This window comes from Emydura macquarii, unplaced genomic scaffold, assembly GCF_026122565.2.
Source record: "Emydura macquarii macquarii isolate MOO-44397 ecotype Brisbane River unplaced genomic scaffold, CSIRO-AGI_Emac_v2 contig_1477, whole genome shotgun sequence".
Classification (NCBI taxonomy): Eukaryota; Metazoa; Chordata; order Testudines; family Chelidae; genus Emydura; species Emydura macquarii.
In genome coordinates this window covers 22206846-22226173 of record NW_027131614.1, presented here as the reverse complement: position 1 = coordinate 22226173, position 19328 = coordinate 22206846, and the positions used below count along the sequence as shown (strand labels likewise).

Here is a 19328-nt window from a genome sequence, read left to right as displayed (position 1 = left end):
CTTCAATAACTCAATCTTACGTTAGGGGTGTATTACAGGAGTGAGTGGGTGAAATTCTGTGGCTTGCATTGTGTAGGTCAGACTAGATGATCATAATGGTCCCTTCTGACCTTATAGTCTATGAGTCTCTGAAGAGTAAACTTGTGAAAGCAATTGACCCTAAAAATCTGAAGTGACATGTAATACTATGCATCCATTACAACAATTAATGCAATAGGTTTAGCATTAGAGATTAAGCGGATAATGTTGTAGATAACATTTCTCTTTGATATTTCATCTCGTACATTTATTCTACTTCAAACTAATACAGTAGTTCATTATATTCTAAAAATCACATAAAACCCAAGCACAGCTCAGAAACAACTTTGGAGTACAAGACTATATGAACAAAAACTGAGGAAATTACTGTATTACATGACCCATAGATGATATTTCCAAAGGCCAAATAATTGATATTTTTATCCATTTCACTGAGAGAGAAGCAAAAACAGACATCTCCATATCCAATTATCTCTGGAGAACAAATACTTGTGATTCAAGTGCTGGTTCTTGCAAATACCTATGTCTAGACTTGTCACCCCTTCAGATTCTGTTCCAAAAATCTAAAATCCTTCACACAGTGCATCTAGACCTTGAAGATAAAACAGGAACAAAGATTTTGGAAGAATGAACTAAACTGATTCCACTGTGGGCTTTATTTAAGATTTTGAATAAAGGGAAGTCTTTTCCCTTCTTCATTGCTTCTGCCACAAATATTTTTAGTGCCTCAGAGTTTTCCCAGCAAATTTTCTGGAAAGTAGATCATCTTTCCACTGAAGTAGTGCATATTGTTTTATTGAATGAAATCTCAATGCATGCTTCAACACGAATGTCCACTATAAAATATGAAGCTAGTGATCTTTGCTGTTGACTTAATGGTTTGATCATGTTAGTCAATAACTTCCTTTGGCTCAGTTCATAATTCTAATACTCCTATCAAAATTTGTAGCAGCTAAAGAAGTTTGATGGAACCAGTGTCCCTTTTGTACTTGTGTGTAGGAGATCTTTCTACAATGCTGCTGTGTACATTATTTTTTCAACTGGGAAAAAATGGGTACTTAGGAAGATACAGTTGCTGCATTTACTTTCAGTAAGGCTGGCTACAACACCCACTTTTAGAATCCTGCATTTTATAAGGCATTATCATTACAAATATTTCTCCTTTGTTACATCTTCAGATGATAGGTGATGAGGAATATAAACAAGTGTTTGCCACACTCTTATAGTGTCAAAGAATTCTAATGGAACAATCTCTTTTTGTTGATCCTTGTTAGACAAGTAAACCTCAATGACTGTTGAACCCTTCTCTGGAATAGCAGAAGGTCCCACAGCTTGGAACAGGTTCAGGAGTTACTTTTCTTTTTTTGGTTTAAACATGTTTCATTTTCTTTTTTTTCTTTTTGATTGCTTAGACCTTTAGCCTTTATAATAGGATAATCATCTGACCTGCAGCTGGATGAAGACCATTTTCTTCTTTGATGACTCCTTGCACATGACTATTGTTTGAACTTCCTTTACAAAAGGAGAAATTAGCCTTCACAACGTCCTAACTAAAATTAACTAAATTTTACTGGAGACCATAAAATGCTGCTGGGAGACGGACAATAGTAAATTTCACTTTCCCAGTGCAGATACAACTTACTAAAAGACTTCAGGAAGAAGTCTTACCCATAACATTTATCCCAGAAGTACTACTAGAAGCCTAATCACTTACCATTGCAGTTGTTCCTTTAGAAGAGTAGCGATAATTTCTTTTGATCCTGAGAAGGGTGTTGATTTTTCTTTCACGGCAGGGACTTCAGCAGCTTACACACGTTTGGTTTTTGATAGGGTGCTAGGAGATGGGCGACCTAGCCTGGCCCTGTGGCTCTCCCTCCGAGATCGATATTCTAAGTCTAGAAGCCGACAGAGCAGAAAAGACAACATATTCCCCTTCAATAAACAGATGAAGCGGGGCCTGACACTTTGCACATATGTGCTTTAGATAGAGCTTTCTTAAGAAATGAGTTTTGCCTTAGGTGGCATGCATTCTCGCTCAGATTTTAAATGTGGAAGCAATTCTTACCACACATCAAATTCAGACCAAGAACTTCCTTCAAATAATGCCTAAATAAGATCTCTTTTACAACACACCTTTCCAAAGGATAATCAGGTTTAAGAGAGCACTTTCCATCTAGTTTGCTTCTAGAGGTAAAACTCTCTTGTGAAATAGAATTAAGACAGCACTTTACCTATCTTGGATTATCAAATGACAATTCCATCTCCATATCCATTCACAGGAGAATTAAACCTTTACAGATTGGTGAGATATGGATAAAAATACAAGTGATTACTAGAATGATTTGCCTTTTTAAAGCAGGTATTCAAAGGGTTGTTTTTTGTAGGGGAGCAGTTCCAGAAGGGCCCAAGTGACGGCAGATGAACTCCCAGAAGGAATCAATCTTGATAAGCATCAAAGAAAAGGGGCATGTTTGCTCAAATCCCTTTCGGGATGAATATGCTACTTTCATAAAGCTTCCATGTTCTGATCTAAACCTGTTCACCTATGAAGAGATTAATCTTTTTGTTTATGAATTTGATCATCAGGAATTGGGAGAAAATAATGTGTTATACAACACAGGATTTCTTCATGTTTCATTTCTCTTATAAAAGAGGGTGTATAGTATACACTTCAAATAGCCCCTTTTGTTTAAGCAATAAGAACTCTGTGTTAATCATCAGGCTTTAGCTGCATGATTCCCAAGCAATATCCCCATTTGCTGTGCTGGAAATGTATGAAGCATTTAGGAAATTGTGGCATAGATATCTATCATTTTTTGCTTGGTGACAGGTTGCCAAAAGTTTAAGCAGAGAATTAAGACAAGCAGCAAGATGTTTCACTGCACTTTTTGAAGATGCCCTGGTGAACTTCTTTGGTGGGATTTTGATATTTTTATCCAAGACATGATCACAAAGACAAGCACAGAAATACTGAAACTTTTGCCACTTGGAAATGTAGTCCCTGCTCCCATCTGGTTTGTGCGCAGAAATGCACAACACAAAAGGATTATGTCTTATAAAATACAAACGGCTAGAACAGACTAGAATAGTATTATCCAGCATATTACAGAATCTTTGATTAAAATGTGTATTTAAAATCTAATTTGAAGCTCCCTAAGTAGCTAAAAGATAATTTAAAAGATAATTTAGTTTCCTGGAAAGTGGTAGACAGTTTGGCCCAAGGACTCCTTATACATTCACTGAATATGTACAAGACAGGAAGTAGCAATGCAAACTTCCATACCACTAAACAAGCAGATGAAAACTACTTTCAGTCAATATATACCCCTCCTGGGATCAAGCCAGTGATCTACAGGTGAAAGACATGCCTTTCATGAACACTTTTTTCCTGGAAGGCCCCTCATCCAAGTACTGAGCAGATCCAATCTTAAATCAGCGGAGATCAGAAGTCACAGACCATAGTAGCCGCAGGCCAGGTATCTCATTTATTAACTGAAGCCCCAGAGACCAATGTAACCAAGCAACAGGAACCAAAACCAGGCCTCTTTCACAACAGTGTATTCCTACTAGGTTTTAGAACACCATGTACCATGTTTTCAAGATTTCACCCATCCAAATACAGTATTAATTGGGTACAATTAGCTTTATTTACAAAGAAAATAGCCAAAATTAGGGATACTCAAGACAGCTAAAGGCAGCCAATCCTTATTCTTTCATTTTTAACTTAGTGGTTACCAAATATTTTTTTATCAGGAAGCACTTGCACACTTAACAGCATTTTTTGTTTGTTAATTTACATATTTTATAGTCATTTGCTTGGTTGTTTACAGTTGCATGAATGATGGCTGAGTAACATACTTTGGTGTAAAAGATCCAAACTTGTCAGTGGGCATAAATTTTCTGTATGATACTTATTTTAATTCCATGCTCTAGTTACACTATTGAATACGCTCAGTTAATTCATTCTTTTAGCTGCATGTGACTATCACCTTTACGTAGATTAACATTCAGAGCACCACATCTATAAAAAACGTAGTAAATGGGGAAAAAACGCTTTGCTACTTCAGTTCATTTTAAGACTTCTATAACATATCTCAAAATAACTTTACTTCAAAAAAGCATAAACATTAGTTTTCATGCAAGAAAAACATGCCAAGTTCAAAGTTTTAAAATTAAGTTTTTAATAAAGTGAAACAAGGGGACTGAAAATAAGTAAAACCCACTGTTTTTTACCTTTATCTAGCTCAAAAAAAAGAGCATATTTTTTATGAGTTGTGATTTGCATCCTTCCTTCTCCTCTATTCCTGCCTTCCATCCCCCCTTCCTCCCAAGCCCAAAAGATAGTTTTTTGAGTAAGTGATGAATGACTGAAAACTGGGAGTTTTAATAAGCAACAGCATCTAAATCTTAACTACGAGATCACTAACACAATGTTAGAGTAGAGGAAATCATTAGTTACTACACGCTGACAGAGTTTTTGGTACAGATGTGTCATGGATTAATTGCTCCATAATACTTCACACAATTGTTCTGGCTATAATTTTTTTAATTCATGCCATTTTAACGTGGGTCCCCCAAGCCTCCAATTATACAACAGGAGGTGCTTGGAACAAATATGAAGAAGATAATAATGAAACACACCCACTTTTTTATATAATATTTATTCTATTGGTGGAAACAAAGGAAATTAAATATACAAATAAATCCTATCAGAATAACGTTAAAGATCAGATTTAAATATTAATAAAAGCAAACAAACAAATTCGGAGGTAAAGCCAACCACACCATATATAGAACTTACCTTGCTCTGTTTATCTACCTTAACAAGAATGGCCCTCTCAGTTTGAGTAGGAGTGTAAGAGTGTTTGGTCAGACTAGCAGAGGGATGGCCAAAACCCAGAAGTTCAGGGGGAGGAGGAAGATGGGAGAACTCATACCCAGAACTGCCAAAGCTTAGTTCCTCCTCAACCCGTGGTAATCTTCTGGGGGATGGGGTGAGACTTTTTGTTTCCCACTGGTTGGGCATTGAAGTATAAGGGAGCTAACTAGCTTTCATGCCCTCCCCCTTAAATGTAAAGCCTTCCCAGACATCAAAGGACCATCTTGCTACAATAGCAGTGTCCTATAAGAAAAAGAGGAAGAATGATATACAGAGGTCCCCTCTTTGTACCTTTCCCCCTTTCTGAGGTGGAAGAACAAGAGGACTTAAGAGTGAGGTAAATCCTAGGAGTAAAACTTAAGAATGTCTATCCCAAGTCACTGGTTATATGGCGTGAGCCCTGTAATTCTGCACTGGATTCAATTAAATGCCCAGTATGTGAGAACAGAAGGGTGTATAATGCCACTCCCCAATGTTAAGATAATAAAGTTGCAGCCTGCTGCTTAAATCCATCCGTGTCTCTTTCATTCATTTGCATACCCTGAACAACACTGCTAGGTTACATGCTGTATGTTTATGTTTAGTAATATCTAGACACAGTGGCGCAGTTAATCTAACTTCTTATACATATAAATTTATTCCAAATCTGTACACAAAAGAAACTACATAAGAACATAGCATAATAAAGTGAGTATGTTTATGGCAAGAAGGCAGAAGGATAGATTTTGCCAAATACACGAAAACAAAGATGTTCTCTAATTTAAAAAAAATATATATATACTGTATTTTTAAACCTCCACTTACCTCACTTTAAATATGTCCCACAAACTTTAAATTTGATTTCCAATAATGAATATTAGCGAGATGTTAAAATTTGCAAGATGCCATTTTTTCCTTAATATTATATCTCAGTAAAAAATAAAAGCAAACATTTCTCGTTGCAAAATGAGCTGGACGACTGAGATACTTACTTATCAAAGCTATCACTATTTTTTATGAAGCTCTCCAATTTGTCCTTGGCATATTCTACCACATCTGAATGAAGCTCTATTCCATGATTTATTCCAAAAGGGCCTGTAATTAAAAAAGCGGTTTTGTGAGTATAGTATTGTTTTATGCACTTGTGTAATACCTTTAATTTAACGGTATCACAGTGCTTTTATTAACATTTAATTAAACCTCCGAACACCCCTACAAAAATGAATATTTTTATACTCTCTATAGATGGGTAAATTAAGGCATACGATGTAGTAAGCAAGAAACAGAACCCAGAAGTAGAAACCAGGAGTTCTGGCTCCCTATTTCCTGTTATAACCTGTCCACACTACCACAAAGAAAGGGCAAGTACATTTTTCCAATTAGCCTTCATGAGAAAAAGTGCATAAATCAAGAAATCTGATCTTTTCTTAGCCTTTTAATTAGACTTTAATGTGGCATACAATTTTTGAAGACAGCAATCAGGAGCTGGAATGAAATCCATGTGTTGATGGTTATAAAGTATTGTTTGTAGGAAGATTAAAATTTGTTAAATTTAAACTATATTATACTGAAGTAGAATCATCTAAATCAATGATGGCACAGTGATTCAGCATAGTATGCCCATTTCTGGACCCATAATTACTCACATTCCTCAATTATGCAGTTTCCTAAATCCGTATGAGGTAATGGCCTTTAGCCAGCTGGAGCACAGAAATTACAAATATTGATCAACAACAATATAATATTCATGGATATCTCTATTCAGATTGATCTCACTGACATATTCACCACATTCAGTTCTAATCTAAGTCCTTACCCTCTCAACTCATTTAGTAATCATATGTTTTTAACAAACAATTTAAAATGAATGTTGGTTTGTAGCAAATGCGTTAAATCCACCCTTCTGAGATAGGGAGGTAAAGGAGAGACAGTAAGACTGGAGATAGCGGGGCTGCTAGGGTAAAGAGCTGACCATGTCCATTGTGTGCATAGAGAGGCAGGAATTCTGTATGTAAAAGGCAGCCTATGGCACAGAGATTTTAGTAGCCAAGCAGAGAAGAAGAAAAAGCACATTTCAACAAAACAGCAACTTGAGGCTGCATTCTATTAACTCTATGTCCCAAGCCTTTCGTCTTGGAATTATTTAGCCCAACACTTTATTATCTAATTTAAGAAGCAGCCTCAAATTATTACTTCAGTACCACAAAGTGTTTTATCCAGGGAAATTCATAAGGATTTCTTTCTGTGGAATAAGAGGTATCGTGAGCAATTATAGAAAAAAAATACAGAAGTATTTCTGATATTTTAAGTACCCTGGATAAAAATAAATAGCAGACTTACAGCAAAGCCTGTCTTTTATGGGGAAAAAAAACTTTAATAAATTCCATTTGATAAGTGTGACCTACTGGTGCAACATCACAATATGCTATAAACCAGGAGCCTGGAAAACATTTTTAATTCTTAGCATGAAATTAGAACATCTTGTACCCATTGCAACAAAGTGGATCCAAAACAGGTGGTTGTTACATGCATTGCTCATAGAGATTTCCTGCTGGCAGACTTATAGGAGACAGAGTGCTCCGCAGGGGAGATACCTGCTTTCACAGCATTGAAAGGTGTCCTGTTGGTACTCATACATCCTTTATTAACTTAGCTCATTGCTTCCAACTGCACTGTCAGTATAAGCAGTCATTTTCTGTCTCTTGCATTACTAGTAAAGCTGGCTGTAAAAGGGCAAATCGCTTCCTGTGAAAATTTTCATGTTTTTTAAAACAAACATGACAAAATGTCAAAAACATGACATTTTTGTGTGAAGGAATTTCAAGAAATATTCCATTTTAGGAAAACTAAAAAAAATAAATATATATATATTTTTCAGCTTCTGGTAAGAAAACTGCCTTTCAGCCCCCCTGCCAGGTGGTGGAGAGCACAGTCGCTCAGGCTCCCCCATAACTCCAGAACCAGAGGAAGCAGAGATCCCAGCCAGTCTACCATTCCCTCAGCCCCCCACAACTCTGGCTCCTCCTCAGCCCTTCCAGCAGAGTACTCTTGGCCAGTATAAAATGTGAAATTGACAAAAGCCTTCCAGGCCAGCAGCTGGCAGTCTGATTTTCCAAATGGAAAAATTAAAATTCTTCTGCAAAACTGAAATATTCTCATGGAAAGAAGGTACTTTTCATCAGAATATTCTGACAAAGTTTTTGACCATTCTAATTACTAGCTAGCAAGCATTCTTACAAAAAATGAACAGGTTGCAGTGTTTTCGAAACAAAATATTTTAGAAAATCTTTCCTGGGAAACAGCAGCACGATTTCAAATATAATTTACTTGAAATAAATTCACATTCCCCAAACCTACTCTCTCCTACGTTATTTTCCTGTGTTTAGCATTTTGGCTGCACTCTTAGCTGTTTTCAATTACAGTTAATGTTATCCGTTCCAAAATTCATGCAAATTTCCAGACAGATTAATTTTTACCACTATTCAAGAAAATCATGAAGAATATCAAATGAATTTTTGGAGTTTTGTGATGAGGAGCATTGGCGTGTAGTACTAGAACTTTTCATGATCAACATTCTATGAGGCAGCAATTAGTCTCTGCAGCAACATGACAATGCCCAATATTACAGTGTCATGATACATACACATCAGTATTGGTATGTGTTATATTGAAGAAAAGAAGTGGTGACCTTATTCTCATTAGCTTTTCCAATTTAAGGATATGACTGTATACAGTATTCCAAGATGATCTTACCAATGCATAAAAAGTGACACTCCCCTAACTTTTTTGTTACTTCCCAGAGTAAAATTCATTTCCTTCACAATGTGATTACACTGACCTCATCAATTACCTACCACCATTATCAAGTCTTGGAAAAATGCTTGTAATATCCAATATCTTGTAATACTCAATTACAGAAATAAATGGATTTGTCTGCATTGATCATTAAAATTATGTAAATTATTCTATGTGTTTTATTCTTCCTTGTCTTTTTGCTAAATTTAATCTCGGACTAATGTAACAAGTTACACAGACCCCTGTGTATTTCAAAATTCCTCATTTTCAAGTCACCTGCAAATTAATACAGTGTCACATTAACATTCACAAGATCATCACTATGGTATACTACAATCTATTGAACCATCAGATACCCAACCACTGATGAACAATCCCCAGCTTCCTAATGGTACACTAACCTGATACAGTACAAACGGAAACAAAATTGAGGAAGTGTAAAGATTCCATTTATTACAGTACATACACATCAAAGTTGTCCATTACCCAGGCAGGGGTTGCCTTTATTGAAACTAGTAAAATAAAACATCATTTTCAAAAATATTTTGTTCAAAGATTGCTATAAATCTGACTAACCAGGCTGAATTAAGAACTGCAGAGTAGGTTTTTTCTCCTGATTTACACACTTAGAAGGCCCTGTGTTGCAGGTCTTACCCCTCATGTGAAAGGGTGGGAGGAAAAAAAAAATCAGTCGCTTTCTCTACTTAGTTCTCCTCATTCCCCTTCTGGAAACAGGCACAGGTCATTCTTCAGGATCAGGAAATGTGTTGGAAGAGGAGAGGGCAGGCCAGGCAGCACACATCATCCATTCTTGGCCCCATGGAGATTAGTTAGATAAGATAAATACAACCTCATGTAAAGAAGCAGGTGCACAGGACCCTAGCCAAACATAATGTAAATAAATATCAAGATGAAGGGCTTTATTTCAGCATCTTCACTGCTGATATGATCTGGAGAAATATTTATTCTCTTGAGCACAAGGTTAATATCAAACAAAAGAGGAAGTATTCTCTAATTATACTACGTGTATAATTTTACTTCAACAGCTACTGGAGAAGAACTCGTGGTTATATAAGTTGTCTATATTTATGATCTCCTATAGAGATAAAACACCCTTTGCCCATAAGTAGAGAGCCAGCAGAAGACGCACGGTACATTACCTGTACAAAGTGGAATAATTCTTTTAATAGCATGTACTGGAATTTTGAGTTTATACCTATGAAAGAAGAATTCACCAGAAGCATTACTGCTTACTGTACTGTATTGAGTAAGGAAACTAATTTCAGTTTCCACAAGAGGGAGCAGTGAATCAGCTCTGACTTTTGTTTACATTACTTGGAAGGAATCCTACACCTCTTAGAAGTGAATTGACAGATTAAGTCTGTTACACATTCTCCTTCCATTCAGAATAGTATTTGTAAAAGTTAATAATCCCAGACTTTAAGAGTAAGAACTCCATACACTGGAAAATGTACACATTTTATAAGATTTTTGTAGCAGTAAAAGTAGTGCTTCCTTAACTAGAAAACAATACTATCAGGTACAAATATTTATTTAGTGGAAGAAAAACATGTCTTTCACACTTACATCCCACTACCAAAATAAATGAAATTCTATTGTGTAAGGCAAAATTATTATGACAGGTAGAAAACATCTGAGTATATTTATAAAAATCCGCACTAGGGCGTAGTTTCTTTCATTATGAAAAATAATGCATTTTAATGCAATATCTAATTGTTTTTTCTAATTTTTCTATTTGGTACATTTTTTCATGTTATGCTCATCTGTTAAAACATTTGGAGATCACTACAAGGTTTTCTCCATCTGCCTGAGCATACACTGTAGAATTTCCACAATACTGTATAGTTTTTTATAGCAATTGAAAATAAAGTTTAAGGCTGAACTATTAAGTACTCAAAGTCAGGAAATTACGATGTTGAACTTGAGTGTGCAATTCTTGCCCTTATCTATATGCACTGTGACAGTCGATTAAATTACCACAGTCTCAAATTATTATATATTTTTCTACAATCATGCATACCCAAATTAGCGTCTTTTAATTTTTCATTCTTGTATACCTGTACTACTTTTAGTGTCATAACAGTTTGGTATACTGTTACTGACTTCGGCATTTGTAGACAGTACGTTTTCTGCCCTCTACAGTATAAAATTCAATTAGCAATGACATACCACATTCTCTTTTCAGCTGGTAGCACAGCCTTATTTAAGTGCAGTTGAGGGGATAAGTTGTAAACTATAAAACTAACCTAGCTTAAACCCTCTCCCCCCCCCCCCCCCCAAACTTAAGCAGCGCATATATGCTGGAAAATTTACTAATACTCTGTTATTTAGTCTAGGTAATTTTGTGAAGAACATCTTACTTCGTGTCCTAAGCATATACATCTCTTACCTACTATGTGAGCAACAATATTAAAGAGTCATAAATGATCTTAAAAACTACAGAAACAATTAAAAACAATTGTTTCTGTATTTCCTGCTGAAAATCATAATATCCTTGGTGACTCAACATTTGGCTTGTGTGGGAATTGTGTCAAAGTGGCTCAAGGCTTCAGGTGACTTCAGAAGTTTAATCTGTGGTTACTGCTTAAGCAGCAAAATATTTTCATTAAAATTTAATTCTCAAAAATGTTCTTCAATAACAGTTCTTCTAAGAATTAGCTAGTAGCTCTTAAATATTTCACAATATTCTGAAAGTACATTCCAAATTCCTATTTCTATGTTTTTCCATAACATTACTTAAAACTATAGCACATTAAGCCATAAAACCCTTGTAAAAATGCATCTGTCAATCTACGAATCTGTATTCAGTAACCAACATTTCATATATGTTTAACATAAAAAAGAAATTACCTAATATTAATCCCACCATTGTACTCAAATATCCGGTTCCGCTACCCAGATTCAGAAAAGATAATCCTGGTTGAAGTTTCAATGCCTCCATGACTTCAGAATAAATGCAAGGTGCTGATAAGTGTATATTTCCATGCTTCCAAGCCAAGTCTTTATAAGCATTGTCCCTGTATCCTTCCAGATAATAATCACCCCGATCAATTGCTCTGAAGGCTTGTTCCACATTCTCAGTGCGAATATACTGAGCTTCTTTCAAGTTATCAATTAAATCATCATTGTCTTCCCCAGCACTCACAGCTCCACCCATGATGATTTTCTGTGATAACTCAATGAGTTTGAAAATACATTAGCAGGAGTGTTTTGAACTGTCAGTGTGTAACAGGCTCTATTCTTTTCCTTTCAACAGCACATCAGATCACCACAAATGAATCCTGGAAGAAGAAAAAAAGTTTACTTGTTTTGAATTTCACAGGGAAAATAGGCAGCACCAACTAATTAATACAGAGGTGACTTGACAAAAGTGGTAGAAAGGAAGAATAGTAAAGCTACTGGTTTGAAGAGTGGTTTGACTTCACTGGAAAATTAATGTATTTAAAAAGTGACACAGTAGTATTCCATGTGTAAAATCTTTGTTTTCCAGATTAAATTTACGTAGTCTACATCTACAAAGATTTCTCTCCACTCCCCTCTAATTGCCAGGTCTGAATATTCACCATGTTCTACTCTATATGCTTTTGCACTGAACCTATTGCCCTGGTTTCTGAGCACCTTCAAAAAACTTTAAAAAATACATTTGGTGTGATCTTTCAATAGCATCTAAATGACTTTCAGTGGAACTCATGCTCCTAAATCAGCCAGGTACTTTTGAAAAATCCACCTAGTATGCCTAGAATTGGTCAAATAAGTGTTCCTTTCCTAAAAGAGGAAAGGTTATGCCTGGGATTTTTGTTTGTTTATTTTCAAACTATATAACCCAAATCAAGTTAAGATATGTTCTTTCTGGTTTGCATCACTATTGGTTAAACACCATACTAACTCCAGATTGGATAATGCATGAGCTGTGGACCAGCCCACTGCAAGAAAACGTGACATAATCTGGCAGTGAGTACACATTAGCTAGACAGCAGTAAAATATTGGAGATAAGGAATCCTGAGTCCCATCCTTGGCTTTGGACTATGGTCTAGTGGTTAGAGACAACTAAACAAAATCCACAGAATTATATTCAGTCTGAAAGGCAGGGTGGCTGAGCAAATAAGATATGAGGTCTACTGTCTGAAAGATCTGGGTCCTATTCCCCAAAGCAGCCTTTTAAAAATCAGTTTCCAGCTCAAAACTTTGTAGACATTGTCAGTTTCACAGTAACTGCACCTGTATTCCCCACTCCATGGTCCACTTCAGGAGTGCCCAGTCTCAGGTTTCCAACCGTCAGCTGTCTTTGGGCAGGGACCCTTGTTCCACTCCTTTCTGACTACGGGTGTGAAGGCTGCATAGCCCACTGCCACCATTGTGATATCCCCGGCAAGCCAGTCTGCCTAAAAGGCCAGCACATGTACTTTGCTGTCTCTTCAAGAGCTATGACTAGTGCATTACTAGCAGTTACAAGTTACCATATGGCTCTTTCTAAGCACGCACTTTTATTCTTCAGATAAAAGCATTAGAGAGAAAATACACAACCCCCCCCCCCCCCAAAACATTTCTATTTGCATGCTAAAAGCTCACCAGAGGCTACCCAGACTTACAGGGCTCTAGTAGGTGAAAGTCATTCCAACTCTTCTGCAAGAGTTGGGGGACTCCTTGGACAGAAAGTCCTGTCCATCTGCTGGATCAGGAAGATGAGCCCGAAGTCAATGTAAACTCAGGCTATTTATCCAAAAATCTTGTCTTTATCTCTTGGTCTCTGAAGAATCCAGTCTGAACTAACATATGTGAGCAGGGAAGTGGTACCTCTCTGAGGATATTATAATCTTCACCACCATCCACTGTTTTTGGTTCCTGAAGGAGCTGTGATAGCTTGCCCCCATGGAGTAAAATACAAACACCATTCATTTAATACAATGGACCCCAAAGATTCTTAAACTTTATTCAGTAAGGTCACCGAAGGGTGTGGCAAGACGTTTTCCTATCTGCCACAGACCTTTCTTTTCAGGTTAGCCACTAGGGACAAAAATGCTACAAATATTTGTATCACTCCATCGCTGACAATGGTACACACGTATAAACCAAAACAGTAAAATAGAAAATAACAATAACATCTGAATTTGCATGTTTGCATTTTAAAAAATTAGTGAATAAAATGTTAGCAGAAATTAGCCCAGCACCAATTATCTGCTAATTAATGTGTGCCAATTAAATATGGGCATTTTGCCTCGTATGGCTTGAATGCATTCTAATAGAATATATGAGACTTCATTCACAAAAAGCATACCAGCTGCTATTTTACTACCAACGATTTAGAGACCTTCCAACTGGCACTTGCAGCAGGATCATATATCCCAGTGAGGTTTCGGCCTATTTTAGAATACTTTATCTCATCTACCTCGTCAAATCTCCAGTTTGTGCATGCCTATTTGTGTGGTCTAATAAGTCAGGAATTTGCAAGATTACAAATCGCAGGTATACACAATTGTACACCCCTACCACTGCCGGAAAATCTGGCCCTTAATGTTAGTTTGATTGAAGTGACCAGTGCAACACTACTGTTGAAGTGAGGTACTTGAACAGAAAACCTTTCATTATACAACTTTAAACATGCCCATAATACAGCAAAACTGCTGAATTTTGTGACAAGAAAAGCAAACAGAAGGAAGAGACTGATGTACAAACTATTACACTGGTGCAAAAACTATGCTGGGGCAACATTAATGTTAAGAATTTAAATATACAAATATCAGGAATTTCAAGAGTTAAAATGCTTCCACAACAACTTGGCCCACTTTAGCCCCATTATCTCAATATAAAAAAGCTCTGTAACTCTAACTTTTCCTGCAAGAATTGTAAATGAAGTCACCAGTAGTTGTCTTGAGGTGGATTGGTAACCTGTATGCAAATATATCAGCTTATAGTAACAAGGAAGCTAGGGAAAGAAAATTCATGTACTAGTAATTTGTCCTTAAGAAATTTAAAGTGATATCCTAGTTCACCTTATTCTTGCTTAGCAGCTCTAAAAATAGTATTACTTAGCAAGGTAAGACATCTCAAGCTGAATCAATAGCCCCCATTTTCCTCTTAAAGATAATGGCTCCAATTTGTTGCTGTATGATGATGTAATAGTCTCATCTTTTAGTGTGCAAATCTATACACAATTCAGTCGTAAGAACTTGCTTTCATAAATGTATATTTTATGTCCTCTGACACTTCACACACACACACAATGTTTTGGCTCGGATAATATTGTAACCATTGATAGTAAAACTCAAGGACATATGTCTTGTACACATTGTATAACTTTAAGGCAGTGGTTCCCAACCCATGGCCCGCAGGGTCTTTTAAAGTGGCCTGCCACTCCCCTCCTGCTGGCTGCAGAAGGGAGCTGGTGCCTAAGGATCTGGAGGAGTGCGTTGCAGTGGGGCTACAAGACCAGTGCAAGCTCCTTGCTGCAGCCAAGAGGATGGGAGATCAATGCTCCCCTCCCCCTGGCTGTAGCAGCGAGCATGGCAAAGTGCTCCACCTGGGTCCATAGATGCTGGGTCCCTGCTGGAACCAGAGGGAGGGGGGCACTGATCTCCCTTTCCCCTGGCTGCAGAAGGGAGCCACTGCCTAGGGACCCAGGTGGAGCACATGTGGCTACAAGATGCATGCAGTTTCCCTGCTGCAGCCAGCAGGGTGGGAGATCAGCAAGGAGGCAGCCTCTTCACTGAACTCCTTCCATCTGGCTGCCGGGGGAGCGGAGGGGGAAAGAGGGCTGCTGGCGGAGACTGGTGGCCCTTCAGGGTTATAAAAATGCTATCTTTGATCCTCGAGCCAAAAAGGTTGGGAACCACTGCTTTCAGGAGAACAGTCTTCTCTGGACTTGAATGTGAGCAGAAAAATCAATATGGGCATTTTGGTCCTTCCATCATCTCTTACTGATCTATCGCCGAATGATGGGCCTTTTGTGTTTAAAATGAATGTAATGAACAGAATAATACACAATACAAATACTTTCCAAACAATGAATATTGTGTGTTGTGGAGAATGAGGTAGCCATTTGTATATTTTATGAATATACCTCCATTTACCTGCTTGGAGTTAAATCAAAGGAAGCTGATAGGGGTACACACAGGCAACAAATCAAAACAATGACAAAGATAGGGATTCTTTCTGGAGGTGAACCCTAAGGTCCTTAACGGAACAATGGGGGAGCTATTAATTGGGAAATGGCCACTGCCAGGCTCCAGGTTAAAGACCCTGACTCAAAGAAGAAAGAATCCATCCCAGATAGCAAGTGTGAAAAATTGGGACGGGGCGGGTAATATGAGCCTATATAAGACAAAGCCCTGAATATCAGGACTGTCCCTATAAAATCAGGACATCTGGTCACCCTAAAAAGGGGGCAAATGGGCAGCTGCAACTGGAGGTGAGTCTCCCAGAGAGAGTGCTGCAGGGGTGTGTCTCTCCCAGTTCTCTTTCCTTGCAATCAAAATTAAACTTTATTTCTTCCTTGCAAATTAAGACTCGAGCGTTGGGTTTATCCCTTTTCTCTGCTTGTACCTTTGGGTGACTACTTTGGGTGACTACTTGGTTTTGAAGACACTGTTTCTGAGTCATTTTAATCAGCCACTGGGCACAGATTCCTGGAGGAAAAAGGCATACAGGTGCCATGCACAGGTGGATAGGCCATGTTATCACAAGTGGCAAATGTGGGGGAGGAGTGGTAGAACTGCATGGTTCTATTTGAGAGGGGTGAAGGTAGTGAAACCTGTCATCAGAGAGGTGCACTCAAGAGAAACTAAAGAGGTCTAAAGTGCAGCTTGCCCTCAAACAGTGATATACGTACTTTAAGAATGGCAGACTTGTCAATAAGGAAGAATCGATAGTAACAAAATGTTCAGGAATACATGTTCCAAACGGCTAGATATACTTGGAAAAATGCACCCATTATTGGAGAACTGCAAATTACATCTTCAATTTAAACAGCCATTTGTGAAAATTTACCTTCAACTTCAATAAGTAAAACTATTTGAATATTCCTAATGAGGTTCTTAATGGCCAGTGGAATTGTTATATGCACAGTATTTTCACAAACCTTTCAGAACATTAAGCTAATGGACTGCATAAGAACTCACATCCACTGCAATCTAATCATGCCCTTTCAGTTTTGACTTTACATGTCTTTATTATCCCATGTAGTCTCTCCCTGTAATCTCTCCTCTCTGCTACACACTTAAAAAAAAAGGGGTTTTAATTTTAGGCCTTTAAAAGCACCTAGTGTAACCATATTGGTCTTATTACTTTCCATTTTCCTTCCATTTGTTTTCTGTTGTGCCTTGAACATTAATCCCTTCAGATACTTCTTTAGTTTGTGTTCATGGGATCTTAACCACACTCTTATAGAGGTTTATTATTTATTTTTAAAGTTCATTAAAGTTCTTTATACTAGTACTTTCATCCTCTATTCTTAATACCATGTTCTTCTGTGATCAGCATTACTTAAATGCCAAGTTCTCAGCCAATTCTTCCATATTGGCCAATATGAGAACTAAAATACCCTTAATCAAGTTAATTCCAGTACACTCCAAAACAGTATCAGATAACATTCTCAAAAGTGCCTTGGGCATTTAGGAGCATAAGCCTCATTGAAACTCAATGGGTCTTAGGTTCCAAGTCAGTGCCATGCAAAGGGAAAGGAGCTGAGGCAAAGGTACCAAAAAGTGAAAGCAAACAATACTAGCTATGGAGTCAACACATTATTAGTACCTTTTTTAACAAACTAGATGCTACATTTAGCAGGGCCCTCACCCTCCCCCCTGCAACCACTGAGAGGAGGAGGAGGAAAAGGCAGCATCTTCTCATACCCTGCAGCAGTGACTGAGGTCCTGGCATTTGGCATCAGGAAGGAAGTAACAACATATGTTTTGATCACACGAACTGTCATCTGTGATATGCTGGTGTCCAATCTGTATGTTGCACTTTTTGCACAGTTATGGTGTGTCACTAGTAAAGTCAAAGTTATCTGAAAGTTGCTGACTCTTAACTGGCATGTTTTGTTGTTAATAAAGTACATATTATTTTAAAGTTTATGTTTATGGAAGTTTGTGATTTCTGGCATTACAGTAATAGTGCTAGAAAATAATTCATACAGCCAGAAAGACTTGCATATCTCAATAAAAAAATTAAATAGAGTTGTCATGCTGTCTGGAGTGGCTCATGACTCAGTGCCAACCTCAGGGCAGACTGTCAAGAAGCCAGGCAGACACCCCAAACGATATATTCTATAATTAGATTTCACCAACACAGGAACAAATATGAACTCCTGAAGCACTGTAACAGTCTTACCATGGAGTCAGAGACAGTCCTCTTGGGCACTCCTGTCTATTTTGTCACTCATGCAAGCTGGATTTAGTGATAAGTAGTCACTTACACCAAAGATCAAAAAGTATTCAGGTTGTTCCAAGTCCCAAGAGACCACACACTTACCTCAGGTCAATTTGTACCTCAGATCTCAGACCAAAAACAATGCCTGTAGCCAATCCTATAGTAAACTAAATAAGGATTTATTAACTAAGAAAAAAAAATGAGAGAATTATTTATAGGTTAAAGCAGGCAACATATATACACAAATGGGTTACAGTCTATGATTCCATAATGTGACAGAGCTGTAGTAATCTGTCAGCACCCAATGACTAACCCAGGTTGACCCTGGGGATCTCTGCTTTTGTATCCTAGCTCCAGCTCTGTGAGAGTCCAAACAGCAAAGAGACAAAGAATTTTCATGTCAGATATCTATTTCCTTCTTCCAGAATTCACGCTGAAAGGACAAGCTGTCTTATATGTAGCATTTTCACGGGTGTATGAGGGCCATTGACCCAGTCTATGTATTGTGATGTTTCACAATGACCTATTTATGAACAGGGGATAGTCCTTGATGGCAGGGGAACCATTCTTTTGCCTGTGTTCACAAGTTCAAAGCAGGCATTTTTACAGTTATAAAGCAAAACTTACATATTACCCTATAACATGGGATACAGTAAAATCAATGCATGCCACAACTTACAAGCATTTTATACAATCTAAACACTAAACAAAGCCTTACAAGTCTAACACCTATCTTAAACAGAACCGTTCATAGGAATGAAAATTTGGCCACTTTTGGAGGAGCTCGCTCTCCCCCGCCCTGGCGGAGTTCTGTGCCTCTGCCAATTATTGGGGGTGGCCATGCCCATGCTGGCCCACCCTTGGGCACACTCTTGATCTTAAACAACGCTAACATACAAATGAGGTGATCTGGCTTCCAGCGATGAATCTGCTCAGCTGACGCCTATAGCCTTGGCAAGAGCTGGCACCTGGTCTACCAGTGTCACAGGAGTATTTAGAAGTCAGTATCCATGCCACCCACCCACCCTCCTTCCTTTCTTTAGTCTAAAAATACACCAGTAGTTATTTTACTAATGCTCTCATCCACGCTGACATTCACTGTCAGCCTTCCCTATTTCAATAAAACATTCCTTGAAGTAATTAACGGAATCAGAAACATAGGGCTGGAAGGTACCTTGAGAGGTCAACTGTGCTGAGGCACCTAAATAAATAAATAAAATCACATGCCACAGGTTTCAACAGGGTGTAAAT

At 37.7% G+C, this 19328-nt stretch overlaps 1 protein-coding gene across 5 annotated transcripts in view; it reads right to left on the bottom strand.

Annotated features, from left to right (window-relative positions):
- PCMTD1 (protein-L-isoaspartate (D-aspartate) O-methyltransferase domain containing 1) overlaps positions 1 to 19328 on the bottom strand; it is a 65397-nt gene that overhangs the window by 24731 nt on the left and 21338 nt on the right. For 2 of the 5 annotated variants that reach the window (XM_067553784.1, XM_067553785.1), the window contains exons 2-3: positions 11564 to 11994; positions 5890 to 5992 (exon numbers count right to left, since the gene is read on the bottom strand). In XM_067553784.1, coding sequence (XP_067409885.1) covers positions 5890 to 5992; positions 11564 to 11870 — 410 coding nt within the window. In that variant the 5' untranslated portion in view covers positions 11871 to 11994. Of the gene's footprint in view, positions 1 to 1753; positions 1870 to 5889; positions 5993 to 11563; positions 13239 to 19328 lie in introns of those variants that run through there. The other 3 variants (XM_067553787.1, XM_067553786.1, XM_067553789.1) reach the window with 2 other exon arrangements.